Here is a 16442-nt window from a genome sequence, read left to right on the forward strand (position 1 = left end):
CTGCTTCGTGGGAGTTTTTTCCTGATAGGCAGCCAGATGCCAAATCACAGGCTATTGGTGATTGTTTAAAATAGAGCAAATGACTTTGGTGGGGAGCACCTCTCATTTCCAGCTCTCCCAGCCCTTCCCGTGGCTGAAAGAGAGAGGAAACCACCGCCCAACGCAAGCTCCAGGTGGTGGTCTTACTTCTCCCAGCACCAGGGCAGGTCTCCCTATCCAGGAGCAAGTCCTTGCTAAGAATAACTGGTCTTTTGTAGACACACAAAAATTTGGCTTGTGCCAAGGGACAGATGGCTGGTTCCTTCAGACAACTGAATGTTCTCCTTTATACAACTCCATGTGTGTGTGCTTGCACGCGTGCATATGCACACACACACACACACACACACTTACCTCCCGCAGCTCCAGCCTCTGAGCCACAGCTTCCAGGCACTCCTGGCCGGTGCTTTCCACCGACAGTGTGCACTCGATCACATTGCTGTCCAACAGGCGGATCCGGGTGACAAAGCAGTTCTTGCTGAGCACGTTGTAGCGCCGCGTCCGGCGGAGCTTCAGACCGAAAGGCATGGCTCTGCGGCCCTCGGATGCCGCCTTCCCCACTTGCCGAGTGCGTCCTGGAGACGTCCTTAGCAGCTTCGTGGTGATGTGAGCCCACTACTGACCGCGCTCCTCCAGAGGTGGAAGACAGTGTCCATTCCCAGGGTGGGACTCTGGAATAGAGTGGCGAACGGAAAATAAACGACAAGGTCATTAACTGCAAGGAAAGCGCCTAACTCTACACAAAAGCGTAGCAAGCCCCAGCTCCTGGGTGTCTGGGAAAAGCCATCGTCTTTACTAGCTTACACAAGTGATATACAGAACCCACTTTATGACTGAGGAAACTGAGGCTGGACGAGAGAAATCAGTCAGCAAGGAAGCACAGAGTAAACAGCTCAATGTCTACCCAAGACCTTTGTGCATTTTTCAGCCTACAACCCTATTTGCTCAAGGGAAAGGCTCAATGATTTACGTGGGACCCTGAACCTGAACTTAAACTGTCACCTTGTCCCTCCTCACTCACTCACTCACTTACTCCCAAGGAGTTGATGGTGACTCACAGAAAACCCTATAAAACAGGGTAGAACCGCCCCTGTGGTTTCTGAGACTGTCGACCTTCAAGGATGTAGAAAGTCTCATCTTTCTCCCGCTGGTCCCTCTATAATTTTATACATGTTGAATTATTTACTTTGAGGTAGACATTTTTTAATATAGCTAGATTAACACAAACATGGGCGACATAAAATGGCAGAGGAAACATTAAATAGCTACTTTCCACATAACCTTTTAAAAACATATGAAAGAGTGAACACACGTAAAACCACTCCCTGTTATCATTTTCAGTTGGTTTTGGTTGGTTTTAGGCCAATATTTAGCCACCTTATTATTATTTTGCTCCCTTACAAAACGCTCTGTGCACAGTCCTGTCCCCAAATTACAGATCATGTACCTCGCTAGGAACCAGACTAGTGCCAGCAGAATGCCCGACCACAGGAAAGCGATGGCATCACCACCGTGCAGAGCACTAGCAATAACAATAACACAACCAGGAGCCAAGCTTCCCGCCCCCCCGCCCCCCCCCCCCAGTCTCCAGTGGTCCTCTGGGGACGCTCCTGAAGGGCATCCTCCAAAGGACAGCTTTCCTGTTCTGTTCTCACTCACTCACGTGACTGCTTTGTTAGCTTCAGCTCACCTTCACGCCCTTCCTCCACCTGCTGACGAAGAATCACCCCTGAGCCCGAGGCACTCGGACGAGCAAATATGAGTAACGACTTACTTGCATGCATTCTTGAATTCATAAACAAAAAGGCTTCAATAGCGCTAAGTCACCCTCTGCCAGGACCCAGCTCACGGAGGCTGTCGGGACACAGCCCTAGAACACAGCAGAACACTCCCCCAAGACTCCCACACAGCCAGCACATTCCTTAGCATGACAGGTAGATGTTTTATGATGGTTTAAAATACATAGGCGAGAGACTCAGCTTGGGAAAATATATTAACATGTCTAAATCACTGTAAGTTGGCAGCGTCTCGTGTTTTCCTCCAAAGTTGGCCAACCTGGCTTCTTGAGATCTGCAGGAAAGACTACAGGGGGGCCTACCCCCAAAACAGCAGAGCCAGAATTCAAAGCCAGAGGCCAAACTTGCTGAAGCACAGGACAGAAGGTGCCAAGACTCATTCCTCCGTGAGCCAGAGAGCCCCAAACACAGGAAAATAAACAAACCAACGTTTTCTCTGTGGACACAGTCACATTTCTAATGCAGGGCCAGGTACTTTACATCTTGGGTGTGTCTCTGTTTAAACAGCTCTGAAAGAATGTGGCAAGCTTGGTGCAAGATTATCTCAGCCACCAGTGACAGCAGGCCCTCCTTCTCATTCTATGAGATGCCAGCTGCGGCACATAGCCAGGGAAACCGCAGAACAATCGGTATGCCTTGATGGTCCCAGTTCCAAAAATACACAAATACACACGCAAAAGCAAATGTAAAAGGATGTGACGCTCACCACAACTGGCAGCAGTTTTCTCAGTCTGGTGGTGATTTTAATATATTCCATAATGAACTTTTATTATTTTTAAACAAACAATAACTTTTTTAAAGTGTCAAATTAACCAGGAAACCTGCCAAGGAAGATATAAGAAAGCTGGTCATATCCTTCCAAAAGTCAATTATCATTAAACAAAAATTCAAGGGTGAGACAGGTGAGTAGGCTATGCTAGAGTAAAAATAAAATTAAGGAATTGTTAAAAACACACACACACACACACACACACACACACACACACACACACAAAGCAATGTGTCCCTTGGTTAAATCCTGACTTAAAAAAATACCTTTGAAAGACATATCAGGACTAATTAGGAAAACTGAAATAGAGAATGGATACAGTCTGATGCTAACACACTGTTGTTGCTTTTCTCTGGGTTTTGGTCATAGAACTGTGGTTGTGTAAGGAAATGGCTTAAGAATACCTATACTTATAGGTAGATGCCTGGTGGTATGGTAAGTTATGCACTGGGCTGCCAAACGCAAGGTCAGCAGATTGAAACTACCAGCCACTCCGCAGAAGAAATACAAGGTTTTCCATACCTGTAAACAGTTACAGTCTCAAAACCCCACAGGGGCAATTCTATACTGCCCTAAGGATTTGCTATGTGCTAGACCTGACTCGATGGCAGTAAGCTTTTACATAGTCATAGATACATATGTCGGAGTAAAACTGATATACTCAGGATATATTTATAGGTAAAATGTCATGCTGCCTGTAACATCCTTTCAATGGCAATTAAAAAGCACTGCTAAATATGTATACATATAAGCACATCATATGTTCAGAGCTGAAACAAACATGACAGTGTTAATAGCTGTTAAAATGAGGCAATGAGCATGCGGACATTTACTATATCATTCTTATCACCTTTCTGCGTGCTGGCAAAATTTTATAATCAAAAGTTTTTTCAGAAACCAACGCCGCAGCAGCCCTAGGCCCGAGTACTACAATGCTCCAATCACAGTAACAGCGACAGGGATACCATATGCCCTCAGTTCGACTCAGACTCACAGGGCCCGTATGTGACGGTAGAACTGGCTGCTCACTAGGTTTTCTTGGCTGGAAACTTGACAGAAGCAAGCTGCTGGGTCTTCTTCCCATGGAGCCGCTGGTTTAGTTTGAACCGCCAACCTTTAAATAGCAGTCACATGTTGACCGTTTGCATCTTTTGAAGGCTGTGTGACCCGCACAGGCAGAAGTGTGTAATCTTTATCTCAGCCGTTCTCAACCTGTGGGTTGCGACCCCTTTGGATTGAACGACCTTTTCACAGGGGTTGCCCAATTTATAACAGTAGCAAAATGACAGTGATGAAGTAGCAATGAAAATAATGTTATGGTTGGGGGTCACCACCACATGAGGAACTGTAGGAAAGGGTCGCGGTATTAGGAAGGTTGAGAACCACTGCTCTATCTGAACTCAACAGTCATTTGTGTTTCTTTTAATGCACAAATATAACTTTATGTCAGAAGTATTAATGCACACCGACTCTAAGCTCCTCCCTAGCAGAAACCCATCTTTTCTATCTTTCACATCATCTCAGTTACTTAAATAAAAGCCCACTGACACCGAGTCAGAGCTCTGCCTCTGGAAAGATCTTCTAGGCCCTCCCGTGAGATGCCCTGACCTATAGGAAGAAACCCTGGCGGCACCTTGGGTTACACATCGGCCTTCTACCCACTCTGGGGGGAAAAGGTAAAGCTTTCTACTCCCTCAATGGTTTAGTCTGGGAAACCCACAGGGTCGGTTTTCTACCCTGCCCCAGAGGGCCACTGGGAATCAGAATGCACTGGATGGCAGTGAGAGTTTTAGCTGAGTACTTCAAGGAAGGACAGACACGCCCAAATCTTCCCAGGAAAACAACCTGACTGGCAGTAACCTCTAGTGATCAGACCCTTTCAGTGTTAACTTTTAAATAGTCTAGCCCACTTTTTATGCAGCCCCGGTGGCACTGTGGTTACACATTGGGCCGAGACCCACATGGTCGGTGGCTCAAGACCACCAGAAGCTCGTTGGGAGAAAGACAGGGCTTTCTACTCCTGCTATACCCTGTCCGATAGGGTTGTTATGAGTTGGCATCATATCATAATGGAAACGACACCGGTTTCCCATTGCCATAGCACCCGTTCCAACTCACAGCAGCCTCAGGCATGTCAGCACACAGCAGGGCCCCACACAGCTTCTTTTTTTTTTTTTTTAAAGTTTCATTAGCACTTCACTCACGTGTCTTAAAATACAGTAATTCCATCAGATCAAGAAGAGTTGTACAATCATCACCCGTTCAATCCGAGAACAAATTATTCTTCCTGTACTCATTGTGACTCATGTACTTTTTTCTAATTGTGGCAGAAGGATACACAACAAAACATCCCCCAACTACACCACGTCTGCATGTATCATCCAGTGCCATGGGCCGTGGTCTTCCTGCCGGGCAGCCAGGACTGAAGTCCTTTTCCACATTATTCCACCACCAATGACATCAACTCAATGCCCCCTGAGCAAGCCTGCCTCCTCCTTCACCAGGGTACCCAGGCCTCGAGTTTGGTTTCTTTCTCTCTCTCCTTTGAGAAGTTTTCTTGATATAATATTCATATAGCATACACACGCATGGTGGACTCGGTTTTAAAAGAGTTCTGTAGACATCACCACAAGCAGTGCTCGTGCTCCCTCACCCCTACCCATAAGGTTCCCAATGCCTGGTTTTCTTCAAAATGAGATCAGCAGGCCTTTCTTCCGAGGCACCACTGGGTGGTTGAGCCTCTAACACTTGGGTTAGCAGTTGAGCACGGTCAATGTTTATGCCACCCAGGGACTCCTAGAATAATGCCACACACAGGTGAAAGTTCCATCTTTTTTGTTTTAATTATTTTATTAGGGGCTCGTACAACTCTTATCACAATCCATACGTCCATCGAAAGTTCTATCTTAAAGATAGGGCCATTCCCCGCTGTTATTTTCAAGCCGGTGCCCTCGGTTTTGCCTTCGATTAGCAGAGAAAGCGGGGATCGGAGTACTTCACCATTTAGTGTATTTGACAAGAAGCCCCTCCAAAGACCTCCTCTCCCTTACATCGCCTGGCGCCTAGCAGCCCCTCCTCATTTCCCCAAAAGGCTCTCTGGGGCCTCCACGTTGACTTTATCACGCAAACCTTATAAAGCCTCGAGCGAAATGCCAAATTCTCACACAAAGGTCACAGATTTGTCATGCTTTAATATTTTTTACTGTGAGACCCACTTTTCAAAAGATTAATTTTTTAAAATGACACTTCCTTTTTGAAAAATACATTAGGCAGTCATTGTACAAGTCTGGAGGCATTTTTTAAAACGGAAACCCTCTTTATTATAAAAGAGCCCTTAAACTATGTCATTTTCCTTGTCTACTTTTCAAGAACATGCCTGGTAGGTAACATCAAGCAGCCATTGTTTGCAAGACCCATTCATGGAAGTCAGAGCAGCACTTTACTCTCTCTCTTTTTTTTTTTTTGGAATAGAGTGAAACTGATGGTGCTGACTCCTGATTTTTCCCCCAAGAGAAATAGAAATGTATCCTCATGTCAAAATAAGGCCTGCCAATTCTTTGCCCTCGAGGCGGCTCAGAAAGCAAACCTCACGCACCGAGGTCTAGAGTAATTTGGAATGCCGAGCAAAGGAGGAAACTGGCAGAGAAAAGGCCCCAAACTCGCTGCACTCTCTACGTCTGAGGTCTTTGCCTTGGGAAGGATGATCCCAATGTCTTCCAGGCCGAGAAGCTATTGGCTCTGAGCATGGCGGCCTGTAAGGAGGAGCGCCCGCTGGGTAGGAGGAGAGAGCATGGGGTACACTCAGCATCTCCCTCTGGTTAGTCAGGAAAGGCTCCAACCAGAGAGGCCTGCTTCCACCCCACACTATGTCTCACCTCAGCCTCAGTTGAATCACCGAGCAAGAGCCCATCTGCCTCACAGCAAACAAACAAACACAATGCTTCTGGCGAGCACTGAGAAGGTGCAGGCTGCCTGCTCCCCGTCCTCCCTCCTACTAGGCTAGGTTTGGGCCACAGGAGAACAAAACACTTGTGCAAACATGGGCGTGGGGTCTTAGCCACCTCCGGTGGAGAAAGTCCTTCGAAAGAAAAGAAGAAGGCCACGAAGGATTCAGAAGTTGCCGTGAAGCTATGATACTCCGACGGGAAGACTGACCAAGTCTAAAACCAGCAGGCGCTTCTCCCCACCTCAGCCACTGCTACCTGGTTGTCACCCAAAGTCAAGGACACCTGAAGATGACCATCTGACTCAGAGCCTGGTGAAAAGACTACAGCTATCTGTCTGTCCTTTTTATCTCACTCAATAATGTGCACGGTGTCTGGCATCAGCAAATGCCTTTTCTTTATCAAGCGATTATCAGTCCCACCCACACTCCCTTCCGGCTTGGTCCCCATTTGGCCTATGGCACCTCAGTCTCTCCCTCTCACCAGAGTAACTTCGGATTCACCTTAGCTCCCCAGCCAGAAGCCTGAGGGAAAGGTCTGCCATATCCAATGTGGTCTGCTCTTTTACTATACGCAGCATGCTGTGCAGGAGTTGCAATTTGTGCTAAGAACCAGAGTCAGCTCTCAATTCACAGCCACATAGGGTGACCGAGGAAAGCTACCTGCAGGGGTTTCCAGCTGCCGTCCTCATGGGACTGGACGGAGAGTTCTTCCAAAAATCCTCTGGGTACGTTCGAACCACCAAGCATGTAGTTAGCAGCTGAGCCCTTACCCACGGAGCCTACAGGGCTCCTTTTTGAACATGGCACCCAGGCACCCATTATTACTGTCCAGTGGGATCCGACCCACAGTGACCCTCTGAGGCCAGTAAACCCCGAAGGGTTGCCCATGCTGTTAACCGTTACAGAGACACACACTGCTGCATCTTTCTCCAGCAGAGTGCTGGTGGCTTCGAAACTCCGACCCTCTGGTTAGCAGCTGAAAGCTAAACCATGGTGCCACCAGCGCGCCTAAGCTCCAACTACCGGGACTCAAGCCCCCTTCACAACTTGCCAAACGAGGGACCACAGGCAGGTCCCCCCGTGCGGTGGCGGCCTTCCATCTGTAGGAGGGGTAGCAGCTGCACAGTTCTGTCTCCATCGTGCAGAAGCCTACAGTGGGACTGCAGGAATTTGGGACTTTGAAAAGAAGTCGATGCTGTGTGCATTGGTGCCTGCTATGGGGAAAGGGCACAGTAAAGCCAAGAATTCTAAAAGGACGTGCCATTTCTGGTAATGGATTGTCTTCTCCTGGGAGTGGTCCCACAGACCAGAGAGATGCCATATCCTAAAGAAATTCATTGCCAAACCCACCCACCCCCACCTACAACCCCCCCAAACACACACACACGAACTGCCAAAGGGACCAGATGTGTGGTGGTGTGTTTGAGGCCGCTGTTTGCCGGATATCAGCGTTGTCCACACTGTACCTGGAAGGTCTCTTCTCCATGAGCTGACAGGAGACAAGAGCGGACAACATGCAGGCTTCTGAGGTCACTTAAAGACCCGCCCCAGAGCTGTCAGCCAGTTTCCCAGCAGCTCCGATGCATGTTTCCATCACAAATACAGGCTGTGGATTCCTGGATTTCATACTCTCCTCACCCCCCTTCCCAAACCTATCAGTGGAAAAACATTACGAGTTGAAAATAAAAAGGTAAGATGGCTTCTCGTCGTATTGAAAAAACTCATTCGCCTGATCTGAGAAATCTTTAAATACAATAAGAAGTAGAAAGAGCTTTCCTGAATACCCACCAAACACTCTTTAATCCACTTTTTACTGAATTACCTGGACGGTCTATAGGGAAATAAAAGATGAAGATTCAACCCCCACCCTCAAACACGGCCGACACATTCTTCTAGCTGCCAGACTGTGTTACATGGACTGCCCACCTTGCCCGCCCCGTCCTCCCTCGCCATCCCCAAAGGTCAGAAATCACCAAGAACAGTTCACGGCTGTGCAGCTGCCCCTGGCTCCCCATCTGCCAGCACGGGGCGTTTCTAGCCTTCCATATTATTATTATGCCTCTAAGCACACGTCCCGCAACGACGGCATCCTGCTCTGGGTGCGAGAAAGGAAAAGCTGATGCACCCATCCATCCTGCGCACAAACCTGCACAGATAAGCAAGAGGGCATTTTTCTGAGAGGTTTAAAAGGGGGATGTGGGTGGGCTGGGGTGGGTGTGTGTAGAAAAAGAGTTGAAAATGTCTTTGCTGATTATCCCTAAAGTATAGCCAGCAGGAAAGTTTGTTTGGTTTGGTGAAATGAAGACTCCAATCTTAGTCTCTTCTGCATATTTCTTACAGCCATACCGTCCCAGAATTATAGCAGCACATTATTTTGAGCCAAGTTTAAAAGAAAAAAAATTAACACAAGTCCTCCACCTGAGCGCTCCAGAGTGGTCGAATTTGAAAACTCCCTCAGGGCTTAGTGCCATTAACGGACGTCCAAACCTCCGGTGGAGAGAGGGAAAGATATTTGTCGCAAAACACATTTTCCAACTCTCCTGTGTGCTGACCATGCAAGCAAGTCCATGGGCAGTGCCAAAACATGGGCAACCACGGGCATGCTTAAGCCCACCCACGGGCACGTTCGAAGATAAGCTGGGCGGTCTGTTGGAGGAAGGCCACCATCCTACCAAGCCCTGCGGAACCATTTTGGTTCTGTCCACGTGGGCACAGTGTGCGTCAGAACCGTCCCAGCGACAACAGACCACAGCGACACCATCGCTACCAGCCAATGACCTCTGGAGTCCCTCCGGAAGCTGTGCCGGCAGTGGCAAGTGTATACGCAGTGCCTGGTACCCTGCACTCGATGACCAAACCACAGGTAGCTTGGCGGCAGCAGCCTCCTCTATGCAGAACACAGCTGACAGCCAGCTACATAAAGACCTCGCTCCACATCACAAACGTAGCTTAGGACACAGAAGGCCCCCGACAGCGCATCACTCAGAACTTGACATGACCAAGCCAAAAAAACCAAGCCCACTGCCACCAAGCCCACTCCGACCCACAGTGACCCTCCGTAGGGTGACCGCGGCTGTACATCTTTGCAAGAGCAGCCAGCGCATCCTTCTCCCTCGCAGGGGCCGGTGAGGTTGAACAAGCAATCATGTGGTTGACTTCAAAGCGCTTCCCCAACAGGTTTCTAGAGACAGGAACTCTGCGAAGGGAGGGTCTTACCAAGGAAGAGTTCACTTATGAACGGACCGCAACTTTTCACGGAAGGTGTTCAAGAGTTCAGCTTGAATAGTCATGGATGAATATTATGTGGCCTGGGGCAGGGTGGGCACCCCCTGTAGGGACACAGGTGAACCAACACGGTGTGATTGTGTGGTATTCATGCTTTGTTCTCCAGTTTTGAAAGTGTTTGAAATTTTCAATAAAGTCGGCGGTGAGAAAGGGTGCATGCGACACGTGTCCTCACCAAGGCTAGGTAAAGTACCTGGTACCAGCTGCCTGCAGGCCCTTTGCAGAGGAAAGTGATACACACAAGGGGCCAGGGGTTTCCTGCAGGCCCCACGCCCTCTTGCCCTCCCCAAAATAAAAAGTGCGTTCAACTTGAGCAAACAGAGAGCTTTGCCCATTTTCAAGACAGAAGGAAGAATTTGGTGTGTAGTCCAGGTGAGTAGCTGGATAACACGCCTCCTCTGGTGGACTATCTTCAGATATGGCACCGAGGCCACCTCAGGTTTGCTCACTCACTGCCCTGAGTCGATGCTGACTCAGCGCAGCCTTACAGGACAGGGTAAACTGGCCCTGTGATTTTCCAGGACTGTAACTCTTCATGGGAGTAGAAAGCCTCATCTTCCTCCTCCGAAGTGGCTGGTGGTTTGGAACTGAGCTTGCAGTTAGCAGTCCAACACACAACCCACTACTCCCCAAGGCTCCTTAACTTGAGGCTCCAATTTCAGCCGTAGGACGTTCCATCCCGAAGGCAGGGCAGTAGAATACGGGTCCCACCGGAGCACCACGCCAGCACCTCTTACCTACAAGACCTTCCTTCTGCCTTTGAAGTCTGCTTTAGGAGTGGGAGATCCCTGCTCTTGTTTGTGGGCTGTCTGGTTGATTCTGATTCATAGGACCCCATGTGACAGAATAGAACCACCCACAGAGTTTCCTACGTGTCACCCTTACAGAGCAGACTCCCAGATCTTTTCTCCTGCAGAGCTGCCATCTGGATTCGAACTGCTGACCTTTTAGTTAGCCGTTGCGCACCTAACCATTATGCCACAAGCACTCCTTGGGAGAATTCTAGCATGCGAATATATACTCTTAATTGTTTGTTTTTTTAATCTGACAGCACCATCACAAAAACAGTGGGCAGGTTTCCAGGCTCTAGGCTTATGACTCACTTGTCCCAGCAGAAGAGACACGCTGAAGACGATCACACCTTGAACTTGCTGCAACCTCCTCAGAAGATGTGGGCTAAGGGACAGCATGGCCACACAGAAGGGCCCTTCCGGCCAGGCTGCTGCCTGAGAGCTCCCTGAGCACAGTTTTCCACACCTCTGCTTCCGTTTCCTTGCTGCCCATGCCATTGAAGGGAGATCCCTATACTTCCCTCCCAGCTCCAGGCCTTTCGGATGGGAGGGCTCACCTGGGTCACTTCCAAGTCACACAGTGAGCAGCAGCCAAATGCCTCTGCCAATGGCCTCCTTCTGGCCTGATCACCTGGCACGGAGTGCCCTAGGGTCAGGTCTCATCCACTTGCTTCCCTAGCCCTACCAGTGGCCCTTGCCCAGGTGCAGTGTGACCACGGCTCAGGGGGACAATAACAGGAGCCCCCTCATGGGGTTACTTTGAGAGTTCTGGGAGCTAGTAAGACAGCATGTGCAATGCCTACACCAGGCTTGTCACAGTCAAGTCACGAAGATCTCACGTGTGTCACAGTAGATCTGCCCCTGCGGGGCTTTCAAAGGCTGAGTGTTCAGAAGTAGAACACCAGGCTCCTCACAACGCCAAATGCACTGCCATTGTGTCAGTGCCGACTCATGGCGACATTATAGGACAGGGGAGAGCTGCCTCCGTGAGTTTCCCACTGTAACTTTTTTATGGGAGTAGAAAGCCCTGTTTTCCTCCTGCAAAGTGGCTGCTGATTTCGAACTGTTGACTTTGCACTTATCAGTCCAATGCATAACCACTAAGATATCAGGGCTCCTTGTTTGTGCCCAGGGTATGCTCAAATCACCTTTTGGTTACAACCAAGTTCATTAACCATTTGCAGCACCACTAGGGGACTCTGAGAGAACCGTGTAAGGCCTGTGTTTGCTGTTTCCGCGATTACTGCGGTTGCTTTGTTACTGAGTAGGGAGCCCTGGCGGCTTCGTGGGTTACGTATTGGGCTGCTACCCACAGAGTCAGCAGTCAGAAAGCCCCGGCCTCTCCGAGGACAATGATGAGGCTTTCTACTCCCATAAAGAGTTACAGCCTTGGAAGGCCACAGGGCAGTTCCACCCTGTCCTATAGGTGGCCATGAGGTGGAATCAACTCGGTGGCAAAAAATGTGGTTTCTTTTACCAAAGACTGCTGGAAGCCCAGGGAAATGCAAGCTGCGTGTCTAACTATGCCCACAATAAACACTGCCATCCAACAAGCCAATTGGTACACAGCAGGGGATTTTTTAAAAGTTAAGACTCTTCGACATCAGAAGACGGGGCATGAAAGTGCAACAAGCGGCGACAGGCCCAGTAGCTTGGCACCGTGACAGGGGGTTTTAGATCCGTGACCACTCCAGTGAGTCAGGGACACTACCATGTGGGTTCTCCAGGGCTATCCTGAATCAGAGGAGAGAAAGAATGAAAAGCAGGTATGAACTAGTGTCCGCTGCTGAAGAGCTGTATAATCTGGACTGATGTAACCCAATGTTCCTTGCTAATCGGGAAGCCAAAGCCTCTACACAGAGGTGGGGGTGATATGAATTGCAAGTCGGCTACACAGGCGTAGGCATGCATGCACATGCACACACTGCGAGCACAGTGTGATGACCCCCCCTTCTTTCTGTGTGTGAGACACACACACGCGCGCGCGCACACACACGCTCAGTTATGGGGGGTTTTTGGAACAAGTTACATTGTACCCGGCAGCTCCCGGTGGCATTACTAAGGACAAGCTGCACACCTTTATCCCTGCAACTTTTATCTCAATAACTGTACTAAATGCCATCTGTTGGTTTACTAGCATTCCTGATGCCACTGGTGACCTTAAAAACTGAAGATTGGCTACCTGGTTGGTGCTGGGCAGGTCTGGGCTTTCCAAGGCGAGACCCGGCTGGCACATGGAGCTGGTTCAGCCCACAGTCTGCAGCCCTGGAGCGGGTGAGCACCGCCAGGAAGGCAAAGGTCAAATGCTTTCCTTCTCAAATGATTGGCCCTCTGGTACAATCTATGTCTGTGAACTCAAGGGAGTTTCCATGGAATATTGTGAAATCAGTTTCAGAGTTGTGTGTGTGTGCGTGTGCGTGTGCGTGTGTGTGTGTGTGTGTGTGTGTTTATGGAACCTTGGAGACTGTTGAGGGGGGCAGGGCAGCAGCATTTCTACCCTCAAGGTGTAGGAGAATTAGTGAAGGAACATCTACTTTTCCTTCATGCTATTTTTGGATTATTGATATTACATTAAAAAAATTCAAACCACTTACACTCGGCCCCAACTATAAGTAAGATATGTAAGAAACTTTGGATGGTGGTTATAGTCACAATACCAGTCATCATTTATCATTTCAGCTACAATGTCAGTAGAACTATTAATATAAGCCAAGAGTTATGCTAAAGACTTCCATAAGTTATTTCATTTCATCACAATCCCAATACATACATAGAACAGAAGCTACATAACTTGCCCAAATTTCCAGAATTTGCAAAGGGGATAGAGTTACTCCAAAACCCAATCTTTCCCACTAAATTATACTTTAAGATGCATTTCCACCATTGCTCCATACACAACAATACCTAGACCACTCTACCATAACTCCATACACAACAATACCTAGACCACTCTACCATTACTCCATACACAACAATACCTAGACCACTCTACCATAACTCCATACACAACAATACCTAGACCAATCTACCATAACTCCATACACAACAATACCTAGACCACTCTACCATAACCACATGGCTTTCACTGCCATCTCCACATCCAACAAAGTCATGGAAAAAATCCATTACCTTTTAACTCCGTTTTTCCAAGAAACTTTTTATATACCGATTAAAAGAAAAAGAAAAAAAGAAAGCATTTAGACTCAAACATTCCCTTTCAAAATCAGAACTGGTGGAAACCACTCAGATTCTAAGACTTACCGAATGAGTATTCAGTCTCTTGAATCAGAAAAGTTAGAAATGTCCCTTGCTCTCTACTTTAACAAATGTTTAATAATTGTTATCCTTTCTGAGTAGACATATAAGAAATTTAGGAATTGTAAAAAACTAAAGTCAATAAAAACCAAGATAACACATCCAGAGGTGGCCAATGTAAAAACCTTGCATATTTTGTTCCTCTTTAAAATAGAAGTATATGCTTAATTTACTCACGTAATAAGTTATATTTAATTTCCCATATTACCGACAATTCTTCCAAAAAAGATCCTAAATTCTTGCGTAATATGTTCACCTACTCTTTCACCATCCCCCATTAAAACAGGCTGCTTCTGACTTTTTCCTATTGTTTAAAATAATTTGCCTATATACCTCTAATTTTTTCTATTAGATTCCTATCAAAATCTCAAAACCAAACTAACTGCCAGTGAGTCGATTCCAACTCAGTGACCCTATGGAGCAGGGTAGAACTGTTCCTGTGGGTTTCAGAGGCTGTAGTTCATCACAGGAGTAGAAAGCCTCATCTTTGTACCATGGAGCAGCTGGTAGTTTTGAACTACTGACCTTGTAGTTAGCAGCCCAATGAGGAACCACTATGCCACCAAGGCTCCTGGATCAGATTCTTAGGAAGGAATGATACCAAGTAATAAGGCTTCACTTTTCTGTTTCTTGATGCATATTCCTCAATTGTTTCTTATAAGATTGCCAAATGAAGAAACTGTGTTAAATTACAATGGTTGCTATTTCTTTACCCATGATTGAATACGTTCCTTCCTCAGTATTCAATAAAGACAATCAATAAATCAATTCAACAAAAGGAATCAAATGTGGTGTCAAAAGACCCAAATAATGGGTATAGTTTTTTTTCCTCTCTCTAATGAGCTACCTTAACCATGATTCACGAAGGTAGTAAAAAAGCTCTCCTAAATTTAGGAATTTCTACTAAAATGGGGGTACATTAAAAACTCAATGTCAAAAAAAAACCAAAAACTCAATGTCCCCAAATTATATCTTCCAACATTCAGTCTGCAATAAATATAGGGAATTGTGAATCAGGAGAAAGATGAGGCTTTCTATTCCCATAATGAGTTACAGTCTTGGAAACCCACAGGGGCAGTTTTATTCTGCACTACAGGGTCACTGTGACTCAGAACTGACTCGAAGGCAATGAGGCTGAGTGAGTCCTATAGGTAGCACAGCAGCTATTATGCTCCACGGCCAGCCCAAAGGTTGGTGGTTCAAACCCACCACCTGCTCCTTAAAAATATATATATGGCAGTCTGCTTCCATGCAACTACAGCTTTGAAGACCCTATGAGGGAAGTTCTACTCAGTTCTCTAGGTTGCCATGAGGACAAGCTTTGTTGTTGGTTTGGAGGAATGACCTTGTCATGACTCTTTCTCAAAAACGTCAGTAATTTCACATTGACCTCCATCAGGTGGCAGCTAGGTTCACTTGAAGGACAAAAGAAAACGTTGCGGGGTCTGAATATCAAATAGTCGTGCTTCCTTATATGATATATCATTCCCTCAAAGACTATTCATGCAGCACAGAACATGGATTGTGCTATTTCCCACAGAACAACAAAAGACGCCCTCGCTGCCAACCACATTACTTGAAAGGCTTGATAAGGGTGAAAACAAAGACAGCAGGGACCCTGGGCAGATGAGAGATTAGCCCCAAGAGAGGCAAAAGTGAGGAAGAAACAAGGTGTGGACATGCACCCACAGCGACTCTCGGGAGACGGTTCTGGGCTTGGAAAACGCACAAAATGTGTAAAGCAGGAAGAGCCAAAAGGAGCAGGGGAGATAGTGACGGTAAATGAAGAGCTTCATCAGCTTTTGCCTGACGGTTGTGTCCAGGCTCATTTTCGTTTTCCTAAAGGTGCTATATGAAATGAAAGCAGTCGGGAGGCTCAGGCAATTACAGAACAAAGAATAGAATTTTCAATAGCTTACTGATCTCACCAATATGTATAGTTTTAAAAACTGGTCCATTTAAGCCCTTCAATTAAACACCGGAGCCGCACAAAGCCCGGTAACTATACCAGTTGTCATCGAGTTTGATCCAAGTCCTGGTGACGCACTGTGTGTCAAGAGTACAATTGTGTTCCCCAGGCTTTCCAGGGGAGCTTTTCTGAAGTAGGTCACCAGGCCTTTCCTCTGAAGTGACTCTGGCTAGACTCACCCCTCCAGTCTTCAGGTCAGCAGCGAGCACGTGAGCCATATGCACCCCAGAGGCTCCTCCAGGAGAAGGACTCGGCTTTCTACTCCAGAAAGAGCGCCAGTCGCGGACTGCACAGAGGGCAGTTCTACCCCATCATCTAGGGTCACTCACTATGCATCAGCAGTGACTCATGTGTGAGGGGTCTGGGTTTGGGAAGATCCTCAAGAGCACGACCGAACTTAAAAGCTTCTAGAAAGTGGCTCAGCTGCCACTGACCCGCCTCGGTCGGTGAAGGATCCCACATGGCTGGACGGAAACTCTCTCTAAAAGCCATTGACTGGATAGCTTGGGGAGACGATACCCCGAAACCCAAA

General features: G+C 47.4%; 1 protein-coding gene across 2 annotated transcripts in view; it reads right to left on the reverse strand.

The window, feature by feature from the left end:
• PTPN14 (protein tyrosine phosphatase non-receptor type 14) overlaps window positions 1–16442 on the reverse strand; it is a 228532-nt gene that overhangs the window by 126030 nt on the left and 86060 nt on the right. For both annotated transcript variants that reach the window (XM_075530321.1, XM_075530331.1), the window contains exon 3: window positions 394–710. In XM_075530321.1, the coding sequence (XP_075386436.1) occupies window positions 394–567 (174 nt within the window). In that variant the 5' untranslated portion in view covers window positions 568–710. The remainder of the gene's footprint in view (window positions 1–393; window positions 711–16442) is intronic.

The sequence above is a fragment of the Tenrec ecaudatus genome, chromosome 1 (assembly GCF_050624435.1).
Source record: "Tenrec ecaudatus isolate mTenEca1 chromosome 1, mTenEca1.hap1, whole genome shotgun sequence".
In the NCBI taxonomy this organism is placed as follows: Eukaryota; Metazoa; Chordata; class Mammalia; order Afrosoricida; family Tenrecidae; genus Tenrec; species Tenrec ecaudatus.